Source organism: Gigantopelta aegis, chromosome 2 (assembly GCF_016097555.1).
Source record: "Gigantopelta aegis isolate Gae_Host chromosome 2, Gae_host_genome, whole genome shotgun sequence".
Taxonomy (NCBI): domain Eukaryota; kingdom Metazoa; phylum Mollusca; class Gastropoda; order Neomphalida; family Peltospiridae; genus Gigantopelta; species Gigantopelta aegis.
The window spans coordinates 35,088,053-35,101,020 of record NC_054700.1 but is presented as its reverse complement, the minus strand read 5'-3'; the positions used below and the strand labels follow the sequence as shown (position 1 = coordinate 35,101,020).

Below are 12,968 nucleotides of genomic sequence, written 5' to 3'. Positions count from 1 at the left end.
CACGTGCAAATTGAGTTTCACATTGTCGACGATTAACAGTGCAAAAATAATCAATAAAATTCATGAATCCTGATAATACAGCTCAAGTCTAATACTACCTATATAATTTCATTACACAATGAATTCTTTAACACAACAAATACTATATGTACAAATCGGAAGTTTCTTTTTTTGTTCAGTATATATATATATATATATATATATATGTGTGTATGTATATATATATATATATATATATATATATATATATATATATATATATATATACACACACACACAAAGTATTTCAAGGGTGAGATGTAGCCATGGGGTAGAGCTCTCAGAGATTCAGTTATTCAAAGGATGGAGTGGCTTTAGTGGACTCTCTCAAGTACTGCCCCACAGCTGATGTATAAAAGTCTGTGGTATGTGCTATCATGAGTTTTAATTTATTGTTTTATTTCCATTTCTTTACAGTGAGACAATGCGGCTGGACACGGGGCTGGTTATTGAAGTGTGGAACAAGGGCATGCTGTGGGACAAACTGCTCGGTCTCCATTGGCTACCACTGACGAAAATACATCACTCCAACCAGGTATTTAGTGGTCTCACAACACAGTTATTGCTGATCTCATTAATAAAATACATCACTCCAACCAGGCATTTAGTGGTCTCACAACACAGTTTACTTCTCATCTCATTAATAAAGGACATCACTCCAACCAGGTATTTAGTGGTCTCACAACACATTTTACTTCTTATCTCATTAATAAAGTACATCACTCCATCAGGCATTTAGTGGTCTCACAATGCAGTTTACTTCTCTTCACATCTCATTAATAAAATACATCAATCCAACCAGGTATTTAATGGTTTTACAACATTTTTCATCTCCCCTTATTGATAAATATATCACCGATAAATAGGTATTTATTGGTCTGACAACACAATTGTTTTCTTGTCATTCTAACAATTTTCTTGTTGCCCACAGAGGTCAGGTCAGGTCATAGGGCTTTATGTGCACATTCAGAGCACTGGCAGGTGCAAGGGAGCACCAGCAGCCCGACCGTGGTTGGGGGGGGGGGGGGGGGGGGGGGGCAATGGTGCTATGGAATTTTGAAGAAGCAAAGTAAAATGCCAAATGGAAAAGGTGCACAATTTTGATTTAAGGAAGTTTGGCGCAATTTTGAATGGTTGGTCCAAAAAAAAAGATAGAGAGCTAACATAGGTTTTGAATTTAGTGAGTTGAGAGTAGCTCGTTAATTAGACCTATATGATGCTGGGATGTCTCCCTAGGAACCTTAAAGGGCCTGACAACTCAGGGGAGACTCGTGCAATTGTGTACATATACCGGTAGGTAAGGTGCCGTGTTGTTGTCCCAGGGTTGCCCACAGACAAAAATCCTTCCTTTTAAACACAGATTTATTGGTATTCACCAGGGTTTTTTGTGGTCATAGCTATTAAGATATATTTAGTGGTCTCGCCATACTTTTTTTTAAATCTGTTCCACTAACACATAACCTGTAACCTCCTATTTACTGGTTTTACAATGGTGTGTTAAGTACTGAAAACAGTTAAAGTACTGGAAAATATGATGCACTGCCTCTCTAAACAATTATACTGCATACTGCAAACTTTTCCATAAGACTGAGTCATAGTAAATTGTAGATAAATTTCTAGCTTCAAAAAGATGCTTCTTTTGTTTTGGTGGGGGATTTTGAGTGTGAAGATTTCAAGTATGCTAAATGACAGCTAAACAACCTGTAGTCAGAATTGATAAATTTGAAAATGCAATTGAAAATTAAGATAGAAATTATTGAATATTTATAAAATTAAGATAGAAATTTGTGAATATTTATAAAATTAAGATAGAAATTCTTTAATATTTTGTAAAATTAAGAAGAAATTTTTGAATATTTATAATGATTTAAGAAAACAACGTGATGTGTTGTTTTAGGAGGGGGAAGGCCGGTGGATGTGCCTGGAGAGTGAGCTGATTGTTCAGAATGGGGAGGTAATTGGGACACGCCTTCCCACCGGTCACAAGATCCTCATCGATGCACGCTTCGAACTCCCTTACGGTCAGTTACTTCTACAAGTGTTAAATTCTTACTCGGAACTAACCATGAAAAAAAAAAAACATCGAGGAAACTGATTTACCTTTTTGTGTCTGAGATGGAATGAATGAATGAATGTTTAACGACACCCCAGCACAAAAATACACGTCAGCTATTGGGTGTCAGAACAGGTAAGTATATGAAAATATTAGTGCTGCAATGATGTCCTGAACTGAGCTTTTCCATGATGTCATATTAATAGCAGCACCAGCACGCAGTGATGTCCACAACGTAAGTAAATCAACCATGTGCTACACGCCATCACATTACATAAGGATTAACTGCTCCTCTAATTTAGAATATTGGAAGCCATTTTAGATATTAGTATATCAATACATATAAATTCACATGCTAAGGGGAGCTAAAAATCACTCTCCTTGAACTCGTCTCAGGGGAGTGATGGAGTGCGAGAGTGATAGCTCACCTTAAATGGTGAGATTTGGTTACTATGTGGTGTTAGACAGAGACTTGATTTTATTATCCTGATATACGTATGCAGGCACAGATCTAAGGGTTTTTAATAAAGGGTGTCCGAAACATTTAATATTATGTAGTTCAGTAGCAACTATAATCACCTTATACAAAGGCAAAAGTAATTACTTGATGAGAAATAGAAGGGGCCTGAGGACCTTGGCCTCCCTACCTAAATCCACACCTGATACACTGTGTAGAAATAACCCACTATTGGTCTGAATTAAAAACGATTAACATATCAAAACTAGATGACAGATTTGAACATTGGAGAAATCTCCTCATTGAAATATATTTATAGAAGAATTGATAGGAAATTTGTTCTTACTAAAAACATTTTAAATTTAAAACCTGTCTCCTTTCATTTTATTTCAACTTATTTTCGTGCTTCTATCCAATTAAGGTTCAAGCATGCTGTCCTGGGCACACACCTCAGCTATCTGGGCTGTCTGTCCAGGACAGTGGGTTAGTTGTTAATTGTTAGTGTTTAGTGAGAGAGAAGAGGGTGTAGTGGTCTTACACCTACCCATTGAGTTGTTAAAACTCACTCTGGGTGGGAGCCGGTACCGGGCTGTGAGCCCTGTACCTACCAACCTGTAGTCTGATGGCTTAACCACTGCACCATCGAGGCTAGTTGCATGTTTCCTAATGATTTATTGATCTTGATTCTCACCAGTATATAAAAAGTAATGTGGTTAAATAATGTATTCAGTAACCTAGAGGAAAAGAAAATGTTTTTTACTTTTATTGACTTAATATAATGTGATGCAAGAAACCATGAATGTGTGTCAAGAAACCATGAATGTGTGTCAAAACCCATGAATGTGTGTCAAGAAACCATGAATGTGTGTCAAGAAACCATGAATGTGTGTCAAAACCCATGAATGTGATGCAAGAAACCATGAATGTGATGCAAGAAACCATGAATGTGTGTCAAAACCCATGAATGTGTGTCAAGAAACCATGAATGTGTGTCAAGAAACCATGAATGTGATGCAAGAAACCATGAATGTGTGTCAAAACCCATGAATGTGTGTCAAGAAACCATGAATGTGTGTCAAAACCCATGAATGTGTGTCAAGAAACCATGAATGTGTGTCAAGAAACCATGAATGTGATGCAAGAAACCATGACTTTGAATAGATTTTGTCTAAAACAATTTTACTCAAAAATTATGGGTTCATGTATATGGAATTTTATTAATTGTTGTGCTTATGCTTTTAATCAAGTAATCCGTGAGGAATTCCAAAACCATCTTTATATATGTGGGGGTGGGATCTAGATCAGTTGATAGAGTGCTCCCCTGAGGTGAGTGGATAATAGGATCAAATCCCCTTGGTAGACCCATTCTCGATTTGGGTTTTTCCCATCCCAACCAGTGCTCCATGGTATGTGCTGTCTTGTCTGTGCAAACGTGCATATAAAAGTCCCTTCCTGCTAATTGAAAAATGTAGCAGGTTTCCTCTCTAAGACTATATATTAAAATTGACAAATGTCTGGCATCCAATAGCTGATGATTTATAAATCGATGTGCTCTAGTGATGTCATTAAACAAAACAAACTTTAATTCTTAAGACTATATGTAAAAAAATATCAAACATTTGACATCCAATAGCCAATGATTAATCATTGAATGTGCTCTAGTGGTGCATTACCCAAATCATCTGTACTTTATTTTATATGTACGTCGATTACTATTCTTTATGGAGGACCTACTTTCTATCCATTGTTCTTGTATTTCCCAAGATGCCTGTAATTTAAAGAATTAATCCGTCCTCTGTCCGAGATCTGTGTGTATCGATCATTTATTATAGAAATTCTTATTGAACAACTACTGATGACAAGAAGAAAGGAAAGGAATGTTGGTTTACCAACACCTCAGCACATTTCACACTATGACTGGAAAAGTTAAAGATTGTTTCACTGATTTACATGTAGTGTGTTATTTAATAAAAGATATATGATGTAATGTTATTTTATAATAATGACACAGTAAATTGTTGTTCTTGAGTTCTTGTGATGTTTTATTGCAATTACACCAGATGTTGTTGCAGATCTATTTAATGTTATTATACACATGTACTCTTGAAGAAGTCTGTAATGAAATGTTGGTTTTTATATTCTTTTTAACTTTGTTGTGTGTTTTTTGAAAGTTGATCGTTTTAAGCAAAGACTTTTTGTTATAATTAATGTTATATTTTGTAATAATTAAATTGTTTTTCCTGAGTTCTTACAATGTTTTACTGCATGACTTCAGATGTTGTTGCAGATCTGATATAATGTTATACATGTATTTTGTAGTAATTAACTGTTTTTCCTGAGTTCTTACAATGTTTTATTGCACTAACTTCATATAATGTTATATTTTGTAATAATTAACTGTTTTTCTTGCAATGTTTTCTTGCACTGACTTCAGGATCTGATATAATATTATAATTCGTAATAATAAATTTAAAAATCCTGAGTTCTTACAGCGTTTTATTGCACTGACTTCATATGTCATTGCAGATCTGATATGTTATATTTTGTACTAATTAACTGTTTTTCCCGAGTTCTTACATTTTATTGCACTGACTTCATGATGTTATATTTTGTAATAATTAACCGTTTTTCTTCATATAATGGTATATTTTGTTATAATTAACTGTTTTTCCTGAGTTCTTACAATGTTTTATTGCACTAACTTCATATAATGTTATATTTTGTAATAATTAACTATTTTTCCTGAGTTCTTACAATGTTTTATTTCACTGACTTCATATGATGTTATATTTTGTAATAATTATACTGTTTTTCCTGAGTTCTTACAATGTTTTATTGCACTAACTTCATATAATGTTATATTTTGTAATAATTAACTGTTTTTCTTGCAATGTTTTCTTGCACTGACTTCAGGATCTGATATAATATTATAATTCGTAATAATAAATTTAAAAATCCTGAGTTCTTACAGCGTTTTATTGCACTGACTTCATATGTCATTGCAGATCTGATATGTTATATTTTGTACTAATTAACTGTTTTTCCCGAGTTCTTACATTTTATTGCACTGACTTCATGATGTTATATTTTGTAATAATTAACCGTTTTTCTTCATATAATGGTATATTTTGTTATAATTAACTGTTTTTCCTGAGTTCTTACAATGTTTTATTGCACTAACTTCATATAATGTTATATTTTGTAATAATTAACTGTTTTTCCTGAGTTCTTACAATGTTTTATTTCACTGACTTCATATGATGTTATATTTTGTAATAATTATACTGTTTTTCCTGAGTTCTTACAATGTTTTATTGCACTAACTTCATATAATGTTATATTTTGTAATAATTAACTATTTTTCCTGAGTTCTTACAATGTTTTATTTCACTGACTTCATATCATGTTATATTTTGTAATAATTATACTGTTTTTCCTGAGTTCTTACAATGTTTTATTGCACTGACTTCGTGTAATGTTATATTTTGTTATAATTATACTGTTTTTCCTGAGTTCTTACAATGTTTTATTGCACTGACTTCAGATGTCGTTGCAGATCTGATACCAAGTTATATTTTATTATAATTATACTGTTTTTCCTGAGTTCTTACAATGTTTTATTGCACTGACTTCAGATCTCGTTGCAGATCTGATATCAAGTTATATTTTATTATAATTATACTGTTTTTCCTGAGTTCTTACAATGTTTTATTGCACTGACTTCAGATCTCGTTGCAGATCTGATATCAAGTTATATTTTATTATAATTATACTGTTTTTCCTGAGTTCTTACAATGTTTTATTTGCACTGACTTCAGATCTCGTTGCAGATCTGATATCAAGTTATATTTTATTATAATTATACTGTTTTTCCTGAGTTCTTACAATGTTTTATTGCACTGACTTCAGATCTCGTTGCAGATCTGATATCAAGTTATATTTTATTATAATTATACTGTTTTTCCTGAGTTCTTACAATGTTTTATTGCACTGACTTCAGATCTCGTTGCAGATCTGATATCAAGTTATATTTTATTATAATTATACTGTTTTTCCTGAGTTCTTACAATGTTTTATTTGCACTGACTTCAGATGTCGTTGCAGATCTGCCTGAGGCAGAGGCGGCTGAGCTGCAGAACAAGTTGTCAGTACTCAACTCCATCATGAGCCAGGAGGTACGCTTTACATCTTTACGTGCTTACGTCACCTCTTATACATGGGCGGGATGTAGCTCAGTGGTACAGCACTCGCCTGATGCACAATCGATCTAGGATCGATTCCCGTCAGTGGGCCCATTGAGCTATTTCTCATTGCAGCTAGTGCTCCACAACTGGTGTAACAAACACTGTGGTATGTACTATCTTGTCTGTGGGATGGTGCATATAAAAGATGCCTTGGTGCTAATCAAAAAGAGTAGCCCATGAAGTGGCGACAGTGGGTTTCCTCTTTCAATATCTGTGTGGTTCTTAACCATGTGTCCGATGCCATATAACAGTAAATAAAATGTGTTGAGTGTGTCAGTAAATAAAACGTTTTCTTCCTTCATCTCTTATATGGCAACCTTAAAACAAATATTGTTGGCTGTAAACAAGAAAAACTAGAACAAGAGGAGGTTAACTGATTTGAATTTGGATATATTTTTTAGGACAATAAATATTTAAAAGTTAAACTGAATAAAAGAAATTTTCATTCAGCCATAATTTCTCCCATTTTCCTTTATTTGTAAAATGCATTTAAAAAGAAACGGATCTATTTATTAAATTACCCAGATCTATGACTTTTGGACAATAGAAAGTTTTAAAGTTTTTAAATTGGTTTATAAAAAAAAAAAAAAAAAAATTAATTCAGTCATAATTTCTTCCTATTAGTTTTCTTCCTTTAACATAATTGAGTTTTTTAAAGCAGTAAACAGAAAAAGACTGTTTAATTGTGTCTTTTCTTTTTCTTTTCATTTAAAAAAAAACAAACACGAATACTTTAAAGTAAAAATGTTGACTGATTGAGCATTTAAATCGTCAAATTAGAGCTAACCAGATTTGTTTTAAATTTAAGACTGGCTCAATGCCATAATAAATCAAGTGTAAAGTTTACCCCATGTTTTAAATGGCAAAGAAACAATTGAAACAAAGAAACATATATACAGGGTATGATGCGTGATGTGTGGTATTACCTGTAGGTCTTCATATGCTTCTACCGGCCTTGGTGGCATCGTGGCAGGCCATCGGTCTACAGGCTGGTAGGTACTGGGTTCGGATCCCAGTCGAGGCATGGAATTTTTAATCCAGATACCGACTCCAAACCCTGAGTGAGTGCTCCGCAAGGCTCAATGGGTAGGTGTAAACCACTTGCACCGACCAGTGATCCATAACTGGTTCAACAAAGGCCATGGTTTGTGCTATCCTGCCTGTGGGAAGCGCAAATAAAAGATCCCTTGCTGCCTGTCGTAAAAAGAGTAGCCTATGTGGCGACAGCGGGTTTCCTCTAAAAACAGTGTCAGAATGACCATATGTTTGACGTCCAATAGCCGATGATAAGATAAAAAATCAATGTGCTCTAGCGGCGTCGTTAAATAAAACAAACTTTACTTTTTTTTTTCATATGCTTCTAATGGAAGAAACTCACTGTGGCCACATGGGCTTTTGAATGGCATCAAATCAAATAATCTTTGATATGCACATACCATGGATTTTGATACCCCAGTCTTAGAGCATTTGTTTGACTGGCAACTCAGAAAATTCACTCTAAAGGCTTACTGGAATGAAGCTTTTCCCAAAATGTACTCTTGAAATAAGGTTACTTGTGTGACTGGAATCTGCAGAGGTTTCTTCTCTTAGACCGAAGTTGAATGCTTGTGTAGCCACAGGTATTTTTGTATATATGTTAGCAACACAACAGAAAACAGATAGCTTATACTGCTTTTGACACATATTGTAGATAGCCACTGTTCCCCACATGATTCTGATGATTCGTGACAGATATGTTAACACAGAAAATTCAACATAAGAATAAATATACTGATTCAAATTAAAAAACTCACAACTGTTTCATCTCGGACAGTTTGCAAATATGACAGAAGAATGTCTTGAATAAGGTATAGTTTAATTGTGTCATCTCCAAAGGAAGAATATAAATAAATGTTGAGTCCAAAATCTGTTCGATGCGCTCACAGCATTCGCCAAAACCAGAAGCAGTCAAAATGGTAATTCACAAGCAGGGTCATTCTTATAACAGGTTCAGTAGCGTGTATGCCATTTATAGCCCTGTCTAACTGCACTTACAAACAACTTACCAGATTTTGTGGATTTTCCAGTTTCATAAGAAAGCCAGGAATCTAGTCATACTGAATGCAATAGTTTATATGGGCTACAAGCAGCACATTAAAATTTCAATATTCCCAAGTTATTAATGCAAAGGTTATGTGTGGGATTGATTAATTTTTTGTTATTTATCAAAAATAAATGTAAAAATAGTGAAATACGATTCTGTAACTTTGAGATAAAAACTTTGATGATGAAGTGTAAGACCACTGGCTGATAAACTTCTCTCTCGCTGACAACTAACTCTGTCCTGACAGCTCACATAGCTGTCCTCTTTGTGGCAACAATGATTTATGAGTGCATGTCATCACAGCTATACTTATTCTAATCAGCTCTGTATGGTGCTAGTTTTGATTTAGTAAACTATTCTGGGAGTGGCAGTCCTCTTTGACAGTGCTAGAGGGATGAAATCTCCAGTAAAGGATCTCCACAGGAGTGGCAGTCCTCTATGAGGCAGAGATATTAAATCTCAGTAAAGGATCTCATGAGTGGCAGTCCTGTATGAGACAGATGAAATCTCCAGTAAAGGAGCGCCTCAGGAGTGGCAGTCCTCTGAGGCAGAGCGATGAAATCTCCAGTAAAGGATCTCGGGAGTGGCAGTCCTCTGTGAGACAGATGAAATCGCCAGTAAAGGAGTGCCTCAGGAGTGGCAGTCCTCTATGAGGCAGAGCGATGAAATCTCCAGTAAAGGATCTCAGAAGTGGCAGTCCTCTATGAGACAGAGATGAAATCTCCAGTAAAGGAGCTCCTCAGGAGTGGCAGTCCTCTATGAGGCAGAGAGATGAAATTTCCAGTAAAGAATCTCGGGAGTGGATGTCATCTTATAGATGAGACACTGGAAGATTCATCATCCACTATTTTTCAAAATGCCCATTCGACTCTGCACTGTGCAGAGATACGGCCCTGACTATGTGTTACGGTTTTGTCGATGAGAATTATGTTGGATAGCGTGCTTGTACATTAATTTGATATAAGCATAAAAATCAAGTTGAAATAAAGCCAGACAAACATGCTTGTAATGAGGTCTGCCCATAATGCAGAATATTTTGTCTGATGCTGTATTTTCTTCCTATGCCTTGATGTTACTGATTTTCAAAACTCAATTGCCCTCACTGTCAAATTGACAGTAATTTGAGTAAAATAAATTAGTGACAACAGCATGTGATGAGGTGAGCAGTTTTTTGCTCATGCTGAAATAATTTAGCGTGCACATGAGCAGATGCTCATATTAAACAAAAAGGACTGCATCCATCATCATTCTGTCCATCTATCCATATCTACCAACTTCTGTCCATCCATCCATCTATCCATCCATCCATCCATCCATCCATCCATCCATCCATCCAACCATCCATCCATCCATCCATCCATCCATCCATCCATCCAACCATCCATCCATCCATCCATCCATCCATTGGTTCATCTGTCAACTTCTGTCCATCCACCCATCTATCTATCCATCCAACTAGCCATCCATTCATCCATCCATCCATTCCTTCATTTATCCATCCAACTAGCGATCCATTGATCCATCCATCCATCCATCCATCCATCCATCCATCCATTAACAAAACAAACATTAAAAAAAAAGTTTGAATATTTGACATCAATAGCTGATGATTAATAAATCAATGTGCTCTATTGATGGTGTGAAACGAAAACAAACTTTAACATGCATGCTCTGCAACTAGTGTAACTGATCCCTTAAGCCGTTGTCTGTATCAATAATCATTTCTGTGACTCTCACACACACCTCACCATGCATTAAGTCACACACACACACACACACACACACACACACACACACACACACACACACACACACGTGACAATGCCACAGCCGATGTGTACACTTGAAGTACGACAGTGGAATGTCATCGCGCTGATGGAATAACAAGCTCCATTGATCTCATCCATCATCCACTATTTATGGTCGTGGTGATAATCGTATTGATCGGCCAGGCCCCTGTTGCCAGTGCGCCACCACTATATGTACGGCTGTTGGCCTGCTCTCTGTCTGCCATCACTCAAACCTGCCAGCTTTCTCTAACACTGATTGCCGCTTGTGTCATCAGCTAGCAAGTTTTTGGCAATGCTTCTGCTGTTTTCAACAAAAATTAAACATGCCTGTTTAAAGTGATCTTTGGGGGTGGAGATTGTTATGATTTGTGGAATTTGGAAGTATTGCTTGTGTAATCAAAGTGAAAAAAAAAAAAAAAAAAAATGTCATTGTATTCAGAATTGCATCTGTAACAAAAACAAGTTTAAAATATGGGTATTATATGACACATATAAATCCTAAAATTTATGACATATATTATATCCCTCAAGTTTGTCATATATAACCACTCAAGTTTATGACATATAGAACCCTTCAAGTTTATGACATACAGTATGTATAATATTACCTGTCAAGTTTATGACATATATAACCCTCAGGTTTATAATGTATAACTCCTCAGTTTATGACATATATAACCCCTCAAGTTTATGACATATATAACCCACAAGTTTATGACATATATAACCCTCAAGTTTATTACATATATAACCCCTCAGGTTTATGACATATATAACCCCTCAGGTTTATAATGTATAACTCCTCAGTTTATGACATGTATAACCCCTCAAGTTTATGACATATATAACCCACAAGTTTATGACATATATAACCCTCAAGTTTATTACATATATAACCCCTCAGGTTTATGACATATATAACCCTCAAGTTTATGACATATATAACCCTTCAAGTTTATGACATACAATATGTATAATATCTCAAGTGTATGAGATGTGACTTATTGTGCTGTGGTATGTGCTGCCCTGTATGCTAACCAGGTATACCATAGTCCTGGGTACACTGACCCTTCAGGTGTTCAAACTGTCTGTCTAGGAAGGAGGTTTATTATTAGTGGCCACAAACCTCCTTCTTGAGCCTTTAAAACATGCTGTGGGAAAGAAGCAGTGCCAGGTTATGAACCGAATACCCACCAGTCTACAAGCCTCAAGACCAATGGCTTAACCAGTAGTCCACCAAGGCCGGTGACAGCATCAGCAGTATTCCAGTGCTCTGTTTATATATGATTACATGTAGTCACAATAGTTGTTGATGCATGGTATTGTCGTCTGTTAGAGTGCTCCGTGCGACCCAATACCTCTGACTTCAGCAGTCAAGGTTTCTGGGGGCGGGACGTAGCCCAGTGGTAAAGTGTTTGCTTGATGCGCGGTCGGTTTGGGATCAATCCCCATCAGTGGGCCCATTTGGTTATTTCTCGCTCCAACTGGTATATCAAAGGCTGTGGTATGTGTTATCCTGTCTGTGGGATGGTGCATATAAAAGATCTCTTGCTGCTAATTAAAAAGAGTAGCCCGTGAAGTGGCAACAGCGGGTTTCCTCTCGCTATATCTGTGTGGTCCTTAACCATATATCCAATGCCATATAACCATAATTAAAATGTGTTGAGTGCATCATTAAATAAAACATTTCCTTCCTTCCTTCCTTCAAGGTTTCTGATAGGGTTACCTTATCCTTAGTCCATATCAGTCTAGCCTCTACCCATTGACCAGTCCAGCTTGGATGTCCCTAACAAAAAAGCCAAAGCTTCTGCTGGCATAGCTCTCTGGGTCAATGAGACATACAAGCCCCCTCACCACATCAAGGAATGGACTATGAAGGGGATATGATTACATGATTCACATACTTTTTTTTGTGTGTTGTCCATCCTACATTTTTGGTGTGACAATATGCCATAAAATACACACTGCAGCCGGTAATCAAAAAAGAGAACCTAGTGTGGTAGCAGTGGGACATCTCCTGGTTTAGAACAGTAATTAATTGCAATATGTTGAATACTTCATATCTATTGATTGTGATGAAACAATATGTTGGGAGTACCTTAAAAATATGTTTATCACTGTCGACTTATAAAATCAGCCATTTTCATCATTCTTCAAGCCTTAGTTTTGTGTTCTCCTTTCCAAACAAGATCAGTGGCAAAAAAATCTCCGATCTTTGTACAATCCAGATTTCAGTGACATCTGAAGGCCTTGTCCTTGTCTTTTGATGAACTGTTTGTTGAACCTACATAATTTTTAAAAG

The 12,968-nt window shown here is 35.9% G+C and overlaps 1 protein-coding gene across 7 annotated transcripts in view; it reads left to right on the top strand.

Annotated features, from left to right (window-relative positions):
- Positions 1-12,968, top strand: part of LOC121384461 (protein unc-13 homolog B-like) — a 254,702-nt gene that overhangs the window by 93,341 nt on the left and 148,393 nt on the right. For 6 of the 7 annotated variants that reach the window (XM_041514875.1, XM_041514902.1, XM_041514896.1 and 3 more), the window contains exons 4-6: positions 457-574; positions 1,937-2,060; positions 6,642-6,724. In XM_041514875.1, coding sequence (XP_041370809.1) covers positions 457-574; positions 1,937-2,060; positions 6,642-6,724 — 325 coding nt within the window. The remainder of the gene's footprint in view (positions 1-456; positions 575-1,936; positions 2,061-6,641; positions 6,725-12,968) is intronic. The other variant, XM_041514890.1, reaches the window with a different exon arrangement.